Source organism: Thunnus maccoyii, chromosome 21 (genome assembly GCF_910596095.1).
Source record: "Thunnus maccoyii chromosome 21, fThuMac1.1, whole genome shotgun sequence".
NCBI lineage: Eukaryota > Metazoa > Chordata > Actinopteri > Scombriformes > Scombridae > Thunnus > Thunnus maccoyii.
This window is the reverse complement of record NC_056553.1, coordinates 20,882,858-20,902,224: the sequence shown is the minus strand read 5'-3', so window position 1 is coordinate 20,902,224 and position 19,367 is coordinate 20,882,858. Positions and strand designations below refer to the sequence as shown.

The 19,367-nt window shown below is 40.6% G+C and overlaps 1 protein-coding gene and 3 non-coding genes across 13 annotated transcripts in view; 2 read left to right on the top strand and 2 right to left on the bottom strand.

Moving 5' to 3' along the window:
• LOC121887977 (partitioning defective 3 homolog) overlaps positions 1-15,381 on the bottom strand; it is a 356,909-nt gene extending 341,528 nt beyond the window's left edge. For 7 of the 10 annotated variants that reach the window (XM_042399165.1, XM_042399169.1, XM_042399168.1 and 4 more), the window contains exon 1: positions 9,993-10,347. In XM_042399165.1, coding sequence (XP_042255099.1) covers positions 9,993-10,112 — 120 coding nt within the window. In that variant the 5' untranslated portion in view covers positions 10,113-10,347. Of the gene's footprint in view, positions 1-9,992; positions 10,349-14,872 lie in introns of those variants that run through there. The other 3 variants (XM_042399173.1, XM_042399172.1, XM_042399174.1) reach the window with 3 other exon arrangements.
• Positions 430-501, top strand: trnaw-cca. The gene has a single exon. It is a non-coding gene; the product is annotated as a tRNA-Trp (tRNA).
• On the top strand, positions 738-809 carry trnaw-cca. Its single transcript has one exon. It is a non-coding gene; the product is annotated as a tRNA-Trp (tRNA).
• A 3,747-nt stretch (positions 15,382-19,128) lies between the features above and the next one.
• Positions 19,129-19,200, bottom strand: trnaw-cca. The gene has a single exon. It is a non-coding gene; the product is annotated as a tRNA-Trp (tRNA).
• Positions 19,201-19,367: the final 167 nt, after the last annotated feature.

Genomic DNA, 19,367 nt, shown 5'->3' with positions numbered 1-19,367 from the left:
GACATCATCAAACCATGAATGAAGTACTTCAACTGATATGAGATAAAACGATTATACCAAGTGCCTGCAGAAAACTTCTGTTCTAGGGACAGCAAAAAGTCATATTCAATAAGCCTGTAATTATAGAACAGAATAAATAGATATAGAAACACTAGAAATAATTTCCAAATATTAAAAGTTGGCTAAGGCTTCAAATACATGTAGGAATTATTATATATGGTGATGGTTACCATGGTGATGTACCCTGGTAAGAAATGAGCCACTGTCATAGGACTGAAAACCCAGAGTTAAACCTGAAGTTACCTTGCTAACCCCAAATCCTGCTTTGTAGTACAGGCTGCTGATCCCAATTTTTATTGTAAACTCCTAATGTTATGGGAGAGACTTGAGTGCAGTTTGGATATGGAAGTAGACTACAGGTCCTGTCAAGACCTCGTGGCGCAACGGTAGCGCGTCTGACTCCAGATCAGAAGGTTGCGTGTTCAAATCACGTCGGGGTCAAAAGTTTAAGATGTACACCTGGAAATTGTGGACAAGAAATTGCACCTAGCTGTGTTGTTCAAGGACCTACCTTTTGTAAGGGCATCATTAAGCGCAGCGACCTGGCTATAACTTCCTATCCATTATGAACAGGACAATTATCAGAACAGATCTCAACTTTTTATTCTAAACTCCCAATGTTATGGGAGAGACTTGGCTACAGGTTGGATATGGAAGTAGACTACCAGGCCTGTCAAGACCTCGTGGCGCAACGGTAGCGCGTCTGACTCCAGATCAGAAGGTTGCGTGTTCAAATCACGTCGGGGTCAAAGTTTTAAGAAGCACATCTGCATACAAAAAAATTGATGTTAGCAATGTACCTGTCATCCAAGTTGCCAGATAAAGAAAACAAAGCTTCTAATGCAATTAAGATCCTCCTGAACTCTACACATTACTCACAACAGGACCTCAAAACACAACTGAAAAAATAACGAATTCATCCCAGGCTGCCTCTTCTAATCATAAACATCGACCACATGTGTCTGAGGACTGGTTCAGGATGGTGAAGATGTTGAATTGTCACTGTCAAATGTTTCCTATGGCTCACACCAGTGTGTCAGTTAATCAAATGGTTAACAATTAATCTGTAAAATGCTCATGCTACCATATAGTCTGTTCCAACCATTATTCTCAAACAAACCTCCAACTGGAGTTTGTCAGGATGGTTAAACTGGTGTAAATGTGCCAAATAACACTAAGAGGGCCCTTCAAAAAGACAAATACAAACAATTTATGATGGCTAAACAAATAGTTCTTGGTGATATCTGCTGCTACATTTTATTGGCACAACAACAGATATTCACCATCTTGAATAAACAGGGACGGTAACGCTATCTCTAGCATTCCTGAAGCTATGAAGAGTAGCCTTTCAACACAAACATACATCTAAGTTATGCGAGTTCATGTGTAGTGCACTCTATTGTCCTGCTTCTAACGGTTCAGGCTAATGATTAGCTGGATTATCTGAACCAGTGGGTAAAGATAACAAAACGGAGTCCCCATCATCACAAGGCTGTGGCTGGGATAGGAAAACACAAGCTGGCAGCTATCAAGAACTCATGTTTGATATGTCAGTTTGGTCACACTGAGCTACGTCTGAACGGAGCCGTGTTATCTCTGAAAGAAAAAAACATACGCCAAAATGTTAAACACCTACAAATTCAACATTTGCTTTTTGCCACACAGTATCAATGCCTGAGAAATCTGTGAATGGTTTTACAACAAAAGGGATTTCTGTTATTTAGCTTCAAGGCCAGTGGATAATGAAACTAAAAAGAAAACCAAAAGATCTGTACCAGCTATTAAAACCACATCAGCAGTGACAACAGAAACTGACCCTGACCCTGAATGCCTAGACATAGGGTATATGTAGCCGGAAAACACCAGTCATGCAATGGTTTGGCATGGCAATGGCATATTCAGACTTTGGCAGTTGCCGTGATGGCATGCAGCCTGCTCACATTGCTGTGTTTAGCAACTACTGCCAGAAATTCTCCCACTTTTGTGTGCAGCACTCAAGCTCTATGCTTTGAATACAAAATGACTGGTGTTTTGCCCTCTGCAGAGTCACAAGTCTTTGCATGCATGTGCCCTCCCTACCACGTGCATACCATATATCAGCACCTGTGTGTACACCTGAGTGGCATGATAGCCAGTGGGGAAGCCCTAAAGTCATCTTAGCCTGACCCTAAAGAGAGACGCTGTTTGGGAAAGATAAGGGACTCAATGTGGAGGTCGTTGTCCTTGGTGCCATTCACATGAGCGAGAGAACTCGCCAGACAGTCATTAAATCAGTCAGCCAGACAGGTTGTTCGGAAGTAGTCTCAAATTCTCTTTGACATTGACTCAAATGCCCGGCCACACTAATGTAGACCACAGTCTATAGCATCTACAGTGCAGTCCTTAAACCTGCAGTGCGGAACTTTTACATATAAATGAACATCTGTTACATTCAAGCCCTTGCCAAATGAGTTCACACAATGCTGATTAAGCCTATCGCCACCAGGTAAATCTCTCTGTATTTCACAGTATACCAGAGTTTTAATCTCATGTCAGGTTTGACATTCCCACTCTGGTTGGATGAATGCATACTGTACATGCTCTGCCCATAGAGATCTCTGCCCACTAGACACGTCCACTGGCCGAGCCAGCTAACTTCCACTTAGCTCTCTGCTAACTTGAATGGGGATAAAATAATCATGCAGCTCTTCTAGATCTTTCCAAATGTTATCAGACCGAATAGATCAAATTCTGATGAAATGAGTAATTTCATTGGTGGGATTGGGGTTGTGTGACACTCAAAACAATTTATCCACTGTTATGGTAGCGATGGAGTAGGCTTTGGCGGAGCCTATGACATAAGCATGTGTCAACATTATTTTATTACTCTCGAAAGTCCCACACTCTAGCTTTAATATGTATTTGGACATTGACCGTTTTTTGTTGTTTTGGTTTTGTACTGCACTACACTGGGTTTCAAATGAAGCAACAACTGTGAGGTTAAAGTTGTAACTTTCAGCTTTAATTTAAGGGCATTTGTACCTGTATTGGGTGAACAGTTTGGGAAATGTAGAACTTTTTGTATTCTACCTTCAAACCCTAACTGTAGCCCTCTGGATTTGTATTAGACAGATTTGGAGCAAATGACTGACTCTATGAACTCTATAACCCACAGATACCAGCAGGCACTTGATATCTAACCTGGTGATGTTCTGTCAGGCCTGTACTGCAGCCAACATCACTTCTTACTTGTTTTGGGGTTTTGCCACATCAGGTGACTGACTTTACTACTCAAAACATTCCAATGTTGAGTCATAAAACATCTTGCTATGATTATCAGTATGTTTAGGGTTATCATGCTCCTAATATTGGGGATGTATGTATAAAAAGTATTGCACTGTTCACCCAATAACACATTGAAACACCCTAAAAGCTGAAAATCAGAAATTAAACCTCATAGTCACTGTGTCTGACGTGCTGGAGTACAGAGCCAAAGCTACAAATAATGTGTCACAGTCTGGCAACTGATGGACAGCACTGTATGTTTCTACACTGACCGAACTAAACTTACCCTGCAGTCATTTCTTTGAGGTCTCTTCCAAATTTTTGAGGCTAGTATTTAACTACTGCTTCTGCATCTGCACTATACAACTAAACATAATGTTACCTCAATGTGAAATTACAGCCTTTTTGTCCTGCGATGCTGTGTGCTCTATTATTGCTGCAGATTTTTGACATTGCGTAAAGCACCTGGCGTTCTTTCACAATATACTGTGCCATATTTTTAAGGAAAGAACTGCAGAGAAGATTAAGTAAGTCAAAGTCTTAAACCTCAGTGGACAGATGGTGAAGGAGTGCAGTGCAGGCCGGTGTACTGAACATCTTTTCTGGATGCTTGGGCAAACTGCAACTCGTGACTTTTGGAGCAGCGGGTGTTGTGTGATGTTTTACTCAAAGGCTGGTAGGCAACAATTCCCCTGGAAGGAGTTAGCACGAAAGCAAGGACAATGCTCAGTCGGCTGGAAGACAACACTTTGTCGACCAGCTGGAGAGAAAGGGAAAAAAAAGGCGAAAGATCAAGATACAAGAGGAGATGAAAAACAAATGAAGAATAAACTGAAGAAAGTAAGAGGAGAACACAACAAGAAGATGAAAGGTTATTGAGTCCACACTTTTCTTATTCTACCCCTGCTTTACTCCCTGCTGTGGTAGAAATGAACTTGAAAATCACTGCTACTTGACCACAGTTGAACCATAGACCCACTCCTACTCAGTTACCATCAATCACACAGCACCCCATCATCCTACAGGACCTATAGAGCTCAGCCTTGTACAGTCCACTGACATGATAATCTCCTCAATTATCTTCCACTGCTGTAATATTCCTATTCACATACAGCAGCCCTCTCCATTACATAACCACTGAGCCGCTGAGTGTAGTGAGCTAATGATCTCTGACAACCTTTCCTACGGCACTTCCCACTTTCTCTTAGCGGTGTTTCTGTGCAGCTGTACTGGCATGAGACTCGTGTTAGGTCCTTACCTGAGAGTAGATGACCATTAAAACCTCTAGTTGTACTTTGAGTAGAATAGAGAACAGACAAGTCGTGTTTTAAGCAGTGCATTTGGAAGCAAGTTCAACTGTTCTTCACGTTTTTACCATTTAATGTAATTTGATACCGGATTTTCCGGCAGAGATACAGTATCTTTGCTTAAGATCACTTAAGAAATGTCAGTACATGCCAACACAACACTTCACAATTCCCTCTCTATGTGCCACTCTGGTGTCCAGGTTTAGGCCACCCATCAAGATATGGAGTTTAAAACGTTCGAAGTAACAACAATGGCTGTTCCTGCTCTGAAAATGCCTAGAGGCTGGTTTCTACAACAGATGCAAATGTATCTAACATATGATTTGGAGGCCTTTTTGTCATTCACTTTCCCCACAAATCAACATCTAAACATTTTATCTCACACAGATACTCAGGTTTCAGCCTTTGCCCTGTGGCAGGAAAGCATCTATCCTGAGTTCACCGACAGTGCTGAGGGGAGCAGCTTTCCCCCTGTGTGTTTGTCTGTCATGAGGTATAACTTAAAGTTACTCAACAGCCAATTTGTTTTGATCTGACAAGGAGCCAGAGAGACTGGGAGCCCTAAGACAGGGGTCAGCGGTACGCAGCTGGCAAGGTGTAGCGTTTGTACACGTGTGTGGGTCTAATGAACTGTATGGCAGATTATTGTTAGTTATTAGTTGTCCATTCCTCTGGCCCAATGAATCTGTTTTCTGTCCCTGTGTGTGATTCTGCCATCTGGTTCTTTTAAGTGCAATAAACATGTTACTTTATCCAGTACCATATAAAACAATATCCACGGTCTCATTAACATGGTTTACAACTTTTCACAGTGGATGAAGCTACACTTCTTTGACGCTAATTAACAGAAAAAAACCATCAAGAAAAACAGTGTATATAAAACCATGATTCAATGGTATTTGACAGGATTTATGTCCAACCATTAATAAGAACACGGGTGGCCTCCTCTGGGGGAAGCACAGGGTGAGAAAAACAAGAAAGACAAAGAAAGCACATAAGAGGGACTTGGTATAGCATAGTAATCTGTTACAAGAAGTCAAAGAGACATGGTATATGTTCAAAGAAACACATTAAACTGACACATTGAATTTGCTCTTCAATTTGCAGTTTGGTAGTTTGACATTTTGGGTAATGCAAATGAGCTAGCATAAAGTTTAGCATTAAGACTGGAAGCAAGCGGAAGCAGCTTGCTTAACTTTGTCCAAAAATTCACCTAACAGCTCCTCTACAGCTCAATAATTAACACATTGTAGCTTGTTTTTTGCGTAAAAGTGACAATTTCTGCTAACTGTTTCCCCCTGCTACCAGTCTTAATGCTAAGGTAAGCTAATCAGTTACCTGCTTTACCGTATTTAACAGACAGATCTAACTCATCTAACTCTCAGCAAAAAAGTGCATAAGCAGAGCCCTATTCCCCTAAATGTCAGGGTATATTATCAGTCACAGTGAAAGTAGGGGATTTCAGCTTCTATGGTGTTATTTGCAGAAAACCTGCAGTTTGGAGCAGTGCAGAGGAGCAACACAGCGACAGCAACACTGCTAGAGACTAAATATTTCTGAGGAGTGTTCCCAATCAGTGGGTAGGGCTGCTATTTTAAGTGGTAATGACAGACAATAGCGTACAGCCTCAAATCAGTCCTATGCCTATTCCCACTAACCACTGTTTAAATCATTTGGCTCCAAGAATGATTTTAGTATAACAGCAATTTTCATCATTTCTCTTGTGGACATGTCATTGTTAAGTCAACCAGCCATTTAACATTTTGTGATTGATGACCATAGCTCATACAATCTGTATGGGCTATAAAAATAGATAAATCATTGACTTCATGGTCTTAAGACATGCAGGAACCAGAAGACATATGCTCATTATATGCTACTGATACTGTATAAACAAACAAAGGGTAGTATGGAAATGTAGGGCTTTGCATTGCTTAAGTGTATTGTTCCATGAGAATACTCTGAATCTGTGTATTACAACAACCTTTGGTATGTTGTGACTTGTCTGTAAGTCTGAATTTGTGGAATTCTGGGAGGAAAAACAGCAGCCTACATTTAGCTTTCTGTGGGAAAGTAGGGGACAAATGGGCTCTTGGGATGCATCTCATCAAAGGGTTGGAGCCACAAATTATGGATTTAGTGACTGAGTGCTTGAGTATTCTGTTGTTTTATGTCTCTGACAGTGCACCAGATGTGAGTGAAACCAGACTATAAGAAGATGAGCAAAGAACCTGAACCTCCCAGTCACGTCCACGTGGTGTTTTGTATGCCAACAGGAAAGCCCACAAAATATTCCTCTTTCTTATATGACTAAAAATGTGGTTAGTACTCAGTCATTACGTGACCGGCCAAGTGCAAAAAACAACAGCCCTGTCAACAGGAAGGCAGGATGAGAAGCGCAAAAAGCCATTTAGCATTAATCCTTCATGACTGTGCATACTGTTGACTAGATTGACTCTGAGGTTAATGGTGCTTGAGTGGGTGATTGATGCATACTTCCTGGTCCCGCAGAGACTGTGACAAAGCCCTCAAGAGTCCCCAGAGAAGATCAGGTACACCAGCACCAGCTTGTGACTGTGTCTGATTGGGCTCCACCACTGTTACAGCTAATTCAACAGACAGGAGAATATGTCTAATTTCACAGATCACTGACATTACAAGCAAGTGAGCGCCAAGCATCACAGCATTGCCGTAACAATGCGTGCAACAAATATCTATGGAATGCAAGACAGTTCATGTGTATTAACGAGGAAGATAAAACATTCCAGACAGAAGGTAGGCGGAGGGAGGATCAGCTGTAAGTATAGAAGAGGATGGTAGAGAAGAGGCGGACGTGAAGTAGCTGTTGAAGAGATGAGTTTCAGCTCAAGCAGGAAGTGTTTCCAATAGAGAGAGCACGACAGGCCTGCGTTCACACTGCAAGGCCTTTGGATCTTAATTGTGTCTGATTCTTGGCTATTGTAACAATAATATTGTAACAACTACTGGATTGATTGACTCGCCAAATCTCATTGATTCAGTGACCCCCTGACTTTTCATCTACTGCCATTATCAGGTCCATTTTTTTTTTACTTTGTCCAATACTTGAGGTTGATGATCAAATACCAGCATTATGATTATGAGCACATTAGCATACTGACATGTAGCTCATAGCACAACTTTACTAAAGCACAGCCTAGCATGGCTATAGACTCTTAGTCGTGTTTTACCTTGTTGTCTGGCATGCCGCCAATATTCCATACATTTATGAACTGTGAGTGATGTACCTACACTTCCCTGTATCGTTTCTTCAACATTTTTCACTTGCAGAACATGTCTTTGCACTCTGAAGTATCTGAATTGTGGCAGATGCCTATTTCACTTTTCTTTTTTTCTTTGCTCTTCCTGCTAAATCTGCATCACCCAAGCTGACTTTGTGAGATGAATTATGTATGATTTAGGTATTTTTTTATAGCAGCAGTGACAAATTCTGATTTGAGCATTTAAATACATATTGCATGATACAGAGTCTGCACATCTTTGGATCCAGTTTTGTGTCAGGTCTTTTCATATTTTTTGCAATGTCCTGGTGGCCTATGGTTAAGCCACATACTACATAAATTCAACATCCAGTTTCTTTGTTAGATCTCATACTCCTCCCTCACTTTTCAGTAAGGGTCAACAAATAGCAACCTTTGCACTCAGGAGTTAAGGGTTAAAGCACTACTATGCTGCTGTCAGCTGCAGGAATATCATAAAACTCAAGTGACCTACTGTATATCTGATTACATCTTCCTGTAGTCCAAAGGTCTTGGGTGGCCTGTAATACGGTAGTTAGTGTTGACCCAGAGCCAAAGTGTTCTCCAGAGGGAAAGCCTACACTTCTACATTTACAGTACCACTGCATGGATCAATGGGCCAGTCGCCTCCATTCTGCTGAACCGTGGAAAACCATCAAGCACTGGTAAACAGAGGAGTGAATGTGTGTGTCATTGCTTGTGTGTGCCTAAGGAGGAAGTGCTGTTTAAGAATGAGTGTTAACGTTGACCTACTTCGTCACTGTTTGCCTTCAGTGGCAACATCCACTATTCATCCATACTGAACTAATATAGTGAATGTTCATCCTTTCCAGAGTATTTTATCAGTCTATACATTGCTGAGCATCTCACCCTCATTCTGGATCTTTCTGAAACCTTTCAAAAGGTTACTGAAATTTCATCTCTCTAAAACAGAGAAGATGAAAGGCTCTCTGAACGCTTAAACGCAGAAAAGAAATTACTTGGCAAAACCAGCTTGGGGTCATCAAGGCCCTTGAGGAAAATCTTCAACATTAATGTGACTCCAATGATAATACCACACACTGTCAAAGAGAAAGTGCTGTCACTACCAAACTTTAATTCGTTCTTTAGTCATTAAATGGGCTTTAAAGCGCAGCCACTTGAAACCCACAAAGGGAAAAGCAATCAGTGTCCTAGTCGGGCCTTATTCAAATTTGGCACAGGAGTTTCACACAGTCATGCGCTCCATCACTTCATAGATGAAAATTTTTTCACAAACATGTAACTGAAAGGGCAATGACTACAAGGCAGAGTTTCTCAAAATAGAAGGGAGAGATTCCATTGGAATATGACTACTTATTCCATAAAAACAGATTAACTGTGTTACGTTGTAAAGACATGAATCCAGAAAAAATGTGACAACCAGTGAATTTACAGTATAGTGAATGGTATATGTACCTCAGGTATAACTAATAGTCCTAGTGGGACTTATAATATTTATGTCATAGCCAGTTTGCTATGTTTTAATACATATTTTGTAATTGTTTTGTCATGTTGCACACGTATTTTACTGTAACTTTAAACTGCAGTAATGACACACACACACTAACACAGCGCGGGTTACTCTGTTCCTATTTCATCCTCTGCTCCACACACTCTGTTTGGATGAACTCTGCGCACTCTTGTGCACTTTTCTGCCACTACAACTAGTAGGCTACTGAATGGGAACAATTAACAGTCAACACACCAGGGTTTTCCCAACTTTTTCACGGACAACCAAACAGATCCACATCACCCCATTTACTTCAACGCAGAAAGACAACTTTGTAAATCGCGACCAAAACAATCCCTCTTCGGCATTTCTCTTGAAATAACAATGAAAAGTTTAACTAAGTGGACTCTCCCACCCTCTTCCCACCGGGGGGCCCCTGGGGGTCCTCGCTCCAAATTTTGGGGGCAGCCACCGGCTCTCTTCTGCCCACTCTCTCCCTCTTTCTCAGCCCGGTGAAAGCGCCATGTTGAGGCTCCAGTCTGGGTGCAGCGTGCAGCTCCGCGCCCACGGAGGGGAAACGTTACAAAAGCACACCGGAGCAGAGGGACTCACCTTTGCGATCGCCTTCTTATACCTCATAGCCGCTTTATCGATAAGGCTGTGGACTTTTATATTCCCATCTCCACACGGAACGACCACCCGGGTCCTCCCGAAACACACCGTCACTTTCATTTCTCCTCCGCTGCGTTAATTCCAAAGAGGAAAAAGCCGCGTCAAAGCGACAATAACCATCCCCGGCGTGCGAAGGTGAAAAACGAATAAATCCCCAGCTGTTGCGAAGAGATCGAAGTGAAGTTGTCTTCGTGTCCTACGTCCTCGGAGGAGAAGAGAAAAGCCCAGCATTGGATCCAGCGGCGGGGCTGGGTGGCGTCCTCCCTGTGCCGTGTTGACTCACTTACAGAAACTTCCCAACAAAACGCTTCTCCAGCGAGAGCGCACCACTGGACTGACACTGCGAGCGCGCACACATGTTAGAGCAGGCACTAAGAATGTTTCCAACACTAATCAACACACTGCAGGTGGTGTCAGAATTCACCTTACATGTCTTTGTTTTTGTTATCTCAAAAAGTTGCGTAACGCTTCGGTTTGCAAGTGTAGTTTCGAGATATATGAGTAAGGTGTAACTAAAAACCATATAAAACATTTATTTTTGTTGTAGTTAAGAAAGGTAGTCATTAGGACTAGATAAACTCTCTAAAAATACATATTTATGTCCCATATCACCACAATAACAATACATCCACATCATATGAAATATCAGCAGGTATCCACTGTATATGGCTCTCACCATTTCACTATTATTGTGCTTTGGCGGTGGATATTACCAAACAAACCTGCAATCAATCGATTGCCACAAAGTAATTGCAACGCAGACAACCTGCCCAGTTGGTAATCCAGCCTTGCCAGGGCTTGCCGAAGAACACTTCAAATTCACACCTCACTCACTATTGGTTCACACATTATCACTACTCTCTCTGCACACTATCAAGTGCAAATATGTGAAATCTTTACTGATGCATATCTATCTTCTGTTCAAACATCTCATATGGGATTTCCCCTGGAGTCATACATTATCTTATATAAACTGGAGATCTATTCGTTTGGTAGTTGGGGTTAGGTAAGTCTGGGAATCACTGCACACTTGGATATATTGGATCTGTGACACAGTAATGACTACCTTGATGATTCAGCACATGAGATATGAACTGATGTCATACTTGAATGCATGAGACAGACTGAAAACCCAGCAGAGTGAGCTGTAGTAATCATATGATCTCAGATGTAGCTGCTGGGAACACACTAAAGTCAGGTTTGTGTATCTATCTATAAAAAGCACTGCTCCAACCTGCACTTATGCCACTGATTAATGTAATATATATGCCTGAATTATTAAACTGCAGTGCAGGATAAGAAATCAGCCTAAGGCTGGATCTACAATGTGACCCAATTTACTGATAAAAGCTGCAACCTTTCTGCAGAGCTTCACTTCTTTCCCTGCAGCTCTTATTCTTTATGAACTAATGTGGTCCAAATGAGTGAACATGAACACGAGTGCAATATGGTCAATCCTTTTATCAAACTATCTCAATGCAACATATAGCTGGGCTTAATGGTTATAACTCTGCTCAAATACTTTTAGTTTTGTTTTATAGCTTGCTTTGATTTAATTTGACCATGAGTCCCACCATTCCTTTTCTTTATTTGTCATTTGCTCAGGTGGTGCAAGAATAGTGTGTCCGACTCTGACGTTAGAAGGTTGAGTGTTCAAGTCACATCATGGTCATACCTTAGGCTCATGCAAATCTCTTAAATTTATACGAAAGTAAGAAAATATTTCAGTAACAAAGTGAAAAGCAGAACATATACTGAAGTTTTTGGAGTCTAATTTTCCACTTTGACAACTGCAGCTGTAAAACAGACTCCTTCTTTCACACATCTATTACTCCCCCTAGAGGTAAAAGAAGAAAAACACTTCCCAAAAAAGCAGACTAGAACAGTTTGATGACTTTACACTAATTCTTTTCAAATTTCACTGCATCTAAAATAAAAGAAAAACGAAAAATATAACATCAAGGGCCCCAATGTGCCCTTGATGCCTGATAACTTTTCTTTAAGGTGGATGGTGTCAGGAATCCAAACCCTGAGAGCTTGATACAAACAACATCCATGAGCATGTCAATGTTATTAACCCCAACTGCTCTAGTCAAGTAAGGCTGGATTTTAGTATGTCCACTGCACATCAGGAATGCAGGGAGGAGGAGAGAGACAGTGCAGCTTCACTGGGGTCCGTTGCCTACAAGGGCCTGTGTTCTCATTGTGAAGTGTGGGCCCTTAACACAAAACTGTTTAAAAATCCATCTAAATACATAACTGCTGTTCTGACAGCAAAATTTTCCATCCGCAATTTACAGCACTGTATGATGAGCCTGTGTTTGTGTGGTAAACAAAAGTTTTGGGGGAAAAGCAATTAAAGTACAGGCCATATTTTCTCTGCTACCAATTTTGTTCACATGGAAGGAAATTCTAGACCTAAAAATAAATACGTCACGCTTCATGAGCCTGTTTATTGGCTTCATCGAGTGATCTGATGAAGTTACTCTGGTTTGGTGATGATCAAATATCAAATACACGATAACAAAGACAACATAATAATAACTGATAGAGGAAAGAAGATAAGTGGTTGTGAGTGTACATAAAGCTTTTGATTTTAATACTTCTCCTAGACTGTAATAAAATAAAGCATGTGTGTATGTGTGTGTGTGTATGTGTGTGTGTGTGTGTGTTGTAGCTGTCAGTTGACGGTTTCTTAATGGCAGACGTGCTCTAACATGGTCCCCCTGACACATCCCCCTGTCAACACAGTGTTACCTCACCACTGGAGCATTCATCACTCACATACACACTACCAGACTGCTATTATATGAAATCATTCATTCACATACTCAGTGTACTGTGACCTTTCTCTAATCTCACTACCGATCTGTGGTGTGTGTTTCTGCATTGATGTTGTGATCATTTATTGGTAAAACTTAGTGTGGATTTGGCTGTAAGTTGAAGGGAGGATATCCTTCATTCACCAATAAAACCTTTATTTATACAGCACGGTCCAATGAGAGTAGTTCACTCTCCTTTGCATGCAAGCCCTGTGCACACAGGGCAATAAAAGCAAAACTCCAAAGTGAAAACTTATAAAACTGCAAATGAAGAATAAAATAGAGAACGGGCAAAAAGGGGCATCAAACCAACATTTGAGAAATTTGGAACACAACCCTATGGGATGAGGGCAAAGTTAACCTTAAAGATCAACATTTCATACAGATCTAACAACTGCAGGTACAGGAACAGTCAATGGTCACCTGCTTCATTGGTGAGACACCCATGGCTTATATGTTCATGAGTTGATGTACTCGTGCATTCACATACAGTCTGTATCTACAGCGACAAAGTGGGACTCGTGTTTATTAGGATTATTGTCATGTCTCCTTGGTTGGTTCCTTGTCTTGCACGTCATGTGAGAACTTGGGCAGATCCAAGACAAAACAGCAGGTAAAGAGAACATATTGTGTGATATGCTTATGTGTTGTGCTGCTGACACTGTGTACCGAGTTTTATTAAAATACAACCTCATTCCACTGACAGTTCCACTGTCTTTTGGGCTTTAAGTGAAATGAGAAGAGTGGACGCATTTTATCAGAATTGAAAAAGGGCCAAGGAGAAATCAGCCTCACTTACTATGCACATCAGTGGTGACTGGCGACTCAAAAAACTGGGGAGGACAGGAAGAAAATCAACCCACAGCGTCATGTTATTTTACACTAGTTGGCTACATATCTCTGCTTCCTCATGTTCAAGTTATGTGATGTTCTTATGTTCAAATGCAGGGCAGTGTAGAGATCTTTAGAGGGGCAGGTGCTCAAAGTTTAAAAGGGGCACATGGAACAAGATTTTAAAACCCCATACACCAACATCATTTATAGCATAACCTGTTGAATTATAGCAACTAATATTCAACCAGAATGTAACATTGAATCTTATAACAAACCGCATCATACTATATTATTGTCCCTCACCTGATGAAATCGGGGGGGGGGGCAGTTTTATATGCTAATAAAACATTTTGCTTTCAAAAACAAAAAACCCTGTGTAGAGGCTGCTCTTTCAAAGACATTTATACATATTGTTCTTAAACAAAGAAGTGTTCATTTTAGCCCTGGAGTGCTTTAGAATGTGTCATTCTGCCAACAAAGTTTCAAATTTATAGTGTTGTTCTATTGTGACGACAGATTTATGTTCTCATCAAGAACAGACAAGATATAACATGATTTACATGTGTTTCCTATGTATTTTCTTTGTATATGGACATATATAAAGTACCACAGAGCTTATAATCTGATACAGTTACAGATCAGTGCTGAATACCAGAAAGACTGAACACTAAAAACATTCACAGATCTAAAAGTGTAGATTCACACTTCTCTATATGCACGACATACAAGATATAGTCTACAAAACTGACATGCTAACACTGTTGTTATTCTAGTTATTAAAGTCTTAATTCTAGTCACTTTAAGCTCAGTGCTCAATATACAGTTCAGCTTAAAAACGAACAATGAAGACATTCTTACAAGCAAGCAGCCAGACCTCCCGCATACTCACTCACAAATCACACAACATCAACAGGTGACTGAACAACAACTCAGTACAAAACTGGAACAATTCCAAATGAATCAGACTTTTTCTATGTGAGTCCAGACAGCTCACTGTAACTCTTCAACAGCTTCAGTGTCCTGGAAAACTACCTACAACATATTATATGATCTCTGCTACATTCTTGTTTAGGAGATAAATTCACACAACAGCCACGGAGACATTTAACCATCTGAGAAGAAATTAGCGACCAAAGACAAAGAGTGAAAGTGTATCTGACTCACGTTATCGGATGTCTTCTTTCTTGTTTCATGGAGTTGAAGTATCCATGTCATAACATCCCACTGCATTTGTGACTGTTGGTCATCTTGTTTGTTTGTTGACAGAACTTTGTCTCTGTTAGTTAACCAGTCTGGTTCATCCGCAAATCCATTCTCCCGTTAGCTTAACAACAGTCTTCATCAGTCCTCCACGGCTGCTACAACAAGCTAACTTAGCTGTTGCGTTACAAGTACGTTAGCTATCCACTGCTCGATAAAAAGGGGGGGACGTAACCGCTAAATCTGAAAAAAGAGAATTTTTTCAGTTTGCAACTTGCACGCTGTAATCTCTCTCCTAAAATGCTACTGACTATCTATCGTTTTCCTGCATAGACTGTATGTAAATATGGACGACGCGTCGCCACTTCCTACCGCTATGCAAAAGTGAAGCCAAAATATCTCCTTTCCGGGAGCTGCCATCTTGCTTGTGTGACGTCATTTGGAGCCAGAGTTTGCGCAGTAGAGTCGGGCGGCGGGATGACGTCCCGCGGAATACGCCCTCTCAGCCGTCCCACTGCCTGACGGAGGTTTGAGAGCGGCTGTCACCGCTGTCAATCATGACGTCAAACCCCTTTCTAATAATAATTAAAAACAAACTTACAAGAAAAATGAGCACTTGAACAAACATCAGCATGATAAGAACTACCTAAAATGACAGAAACCATCTTTCTGTCAAAAATTTATTTGACGCATATTTTGATTTTTTACTTTGGCTCATGTCCCATCCACTAACATGGAGGGGGCGGGACTTATGACCTATACTGCAGCCAGCTACCACGGGGCGATCGAGATGTTTTGGCTTCACTTTTGGGGAGCTGTCGTGACGTCCATCTTTATATACAGTCTATGCTTTCCCGCATACAGTGGCAGAGAATTGAGGATGACATTTGGAAACTTTCATTGGACCAACACGATGTCAATGTTGTATTCTGGTTGTTGATTGGTTATAAAGGACGCCCGCCCTTGGGACGTCATTTTACGTATTTTGGCCAATCATAGATCAGCATGAATAAAAAGCCCGTCCTCCTTTGCCTGCCCTGCACAATGGCCCTGCAGGTGTCGCTGTTGAGGTATTTTAATCAGAATTTCAATAATGGATTTTTTCCAAAGAAGAGAGAAAATTATTTTACAAATGATACTGAGATTTGGTGCTGGTTTATTTCAACCAATTACTCTTTTTTATATTTCAGTCATCTCCCTCTTGCCTCTCAAAAATAGAGGAAGAGCAACCTCCTCTGCCTCTATGGACGAGCCTCTGGTGCACAAAATCATAACTAATCCATGGCAGTGTTGTGCAACACATAAATTTAATATTATGTAGATTGTTTGAAGCAGATGTTTGGCACAATGGTAGAGTGTCTGACTCTGGATCAGTAGGCTGTGTGTTCAAATCTGATATAGGCCTGAGGTTCTTGTGAAAGTTGAGATATTCTAGTATCCACTTGAAATCTACAGCTGCATACTGTAAACACTCAGCACCCTGATGGGATGTTTCATGAGACATGAAAATAAAGCTCTTTATGTGATGACAGCATTGTAAATGTGTTTTTCACAACTGTCTAATATGATTAAGGCTGATGTTTGCATGCTTTTAAAGTGTTTTGTAATAAATCCATATTCCCTGCCATATCATGAATCTGTGCTCTTAATCTTTATTACATCAAGACTGTAGGAGGGAGCTGTGATGAGGGCATGCTGGCATCAGTGTTTTGTAACTGCTGACTTGTTTTCTATGCACTCACCGTTATTTCACCATTTCATCTTTGTCTAATTCTTTATCAATTCCTCACCAGATGGCTTTATCTCAGTCTGTACATGAACATACAGTAATCAGTTGGTCAGTTGCCTCAGTTACAGATACAGCTTTAAACACTACAGTTGAGTGATTTAATTCACGCAGAACAATGCTGACAGACAGATGAATCTAGATGAACAGCACTGCTCACTTAGATTTCTGAAAGCTAAAAGGCTCCATCTGCAGGCTCTAAAAAGTATTACACCTCATCTTGTCTTCTCTCCAGGAATCTTCTTTGTTTGGATTAAGCGTAGAGCCTTTAATTGCCATGTTTGTGGGGATTGGGCCCAGTGTGTGCTGTGAACACTGAGAATGGTGTTAACGCAGCTTTAGCACTCTGATTTCATGGATTAGCTGATGCTGCCAGCTGCCGTTTTGCATACACTTTCTGTCTTGCAATTCAGATCCCTTCTAGTCCAACAATAAATCAACACAGATTTAGTTAGAATGAAAACTTCCTGTGGTGCATATGATTCATATCTCAGCCTAGTAATCCTGGTATAGGCCAATAGATGATGTGAAATCTGTGAATTAAATCTTGACAGATATCAACTACCTGCTGAAAAATCTACATATTTAGAAAAATGAAAGAAAGTGGCTTTTGCAGTTTATTGGTTTGATCAGTAAAAATCAAGGGGGTGAGGCTGGAAAATCTTGGTTGGTGCCTTGTCTGAAAATATCAGTATTATCTATACCACAGCTAATTTTAGCAGCACTTATCAATTTCATACTTTGACAGGTTTTAATACCCAGAAATCATGTGAAATGAGTAAACTACTTATGGTCAACAACAAGGTTTTATTAAGAAAAAAAATGGATACAAGAGAATGCAAGGATCTTGCATTTTCAATATTGTGTATTAATAAACACAGGTTCTTCACTGTCTCCTTGATTAAATTAAATGTTCAGATAACCACTCATGGTCATGCACATTCTCTGGATATGGCTGGTGAACTGTAAACCACAAGCTTCCTGCAAAATTAAGATGAAGAACGCTTGGACAGAGTGTAATTTAGAGAGTAATTTAGGAGGCAGAGAAAACTCAAGATATTTACTCAAAAGTCCATCTCAACAATCTCTGAAAAAGGTCAAGTGGACAAACAAGCCTCCAGCAGGTTATATAGAAGACATGATAGGACTTTACCACGCCGAATGGCCTACAATCATTACAGGTATCACCTCCGCAGCATATTGACAGATCGAAATTGAAGGTAAGTCTCCAAATTAACTGTCTGATACCTGCTAAAGCTTAGTTGATGATCTTGTTCATGTAGTGGAGAATAAATCTACCATAGAAATCTGATTATTGGCAGTAATTTGCAGTGATAGGGAACAGGAAAATTTATAAAAAGAGAGGCCATGGTGGCTGAAGGTGAAGCCATGATGGTTCTGTCTCAATATTAGAGCTACAAGTTTTATGTCACAGACTGACATGATCTGATTGGTCACTGGGTGACTGTACACTCATCTGATGGATGCTAATGATGAAAATAAATGAAATAACAACAAATGTGACAAGTTTTTAGTCTATTTCAAACAATCAAAGGTCCAGAAAACAATCACATTGCAATAATTAACAAGCAAAATAGAAAAAATAAAGAAGGGCCCTCGGCTATATTTTTTCCCTGTGGGGTCCTCCAGTGGGTAAATCCGACCCTGCCTGAATGCTGTTATGTTTGTAGCTTTAGATTTTTACTTCATCATTGTTCACATAAACATTAAGAGTCATATCAGTCAGTTTGCCAAGAGACATAATTTCTCCCTGCTTGACTACAGATCAGCAGGTAGTGTGTTCAAATCAAAGCATTACAAACTCACGTCAGTAACTGAGATGTGAAACAAATGAACAGAAAGGCCTAGATTATCCCGCCACTTTCAGTTATCATCAGATTAGTCTGAAAACAGCAGTTGATGAGACAGGTTGGGTGCTTTGCCTGTCTGCGCATCATGCAAAGGCCCTCTTTTAACCAGGAGTCATTTTACTGAACTGACACATTGCCATCTGGTGAATGTACGAAAACCTTTTATCACAGCCATTACATTAACTGAAGTTTAATTTAATTGTATTGCACTTGTATGAGATTGTCCCTCTTGCTGTTGAGCTCTATCAGTCAGTGTGAGGAGTGGACATGTGGGTGGAAAGACAGTTAAGATGTACTTCACATTACTGTACATACAACACAAGCTACAGTCTGACAAAAACGATTATTTTAGAACTGAACTGGCAAAGCGCTGACACAGTGTAAACAAAAAAAGAGGAGAGAAAATTATAAGCTTCAAAAGACAACCATCATCTTCTACTTTCATATTCGGTTACATTTGAAAGAATGCGTATCCATGACGACAGACTTAGTACGTGCACCATGTATACTGCATTAATATATTGACAGCAATTTTCAGCAGTGTACCACCACATGAAAATATTTGACCCCGACGTGATTTGAACACGCAACCTTCTGATCTGGAGTCAGACGCGCTACCGTTGCGCCACGAGGTCCAGCTGCCCTTCACTGTATAATTAAAGATATTAGAAATTCCTTAGTGTGTATGGTACAGTCATTTTTATTTGCTTGCATGTATGTCACCATCTGGATGTCATTTCACGGGGCGAATTTAAATTTTCAACGCTTCCGTTAATTTTTGAAGTCTCCTGAATAATTAAAC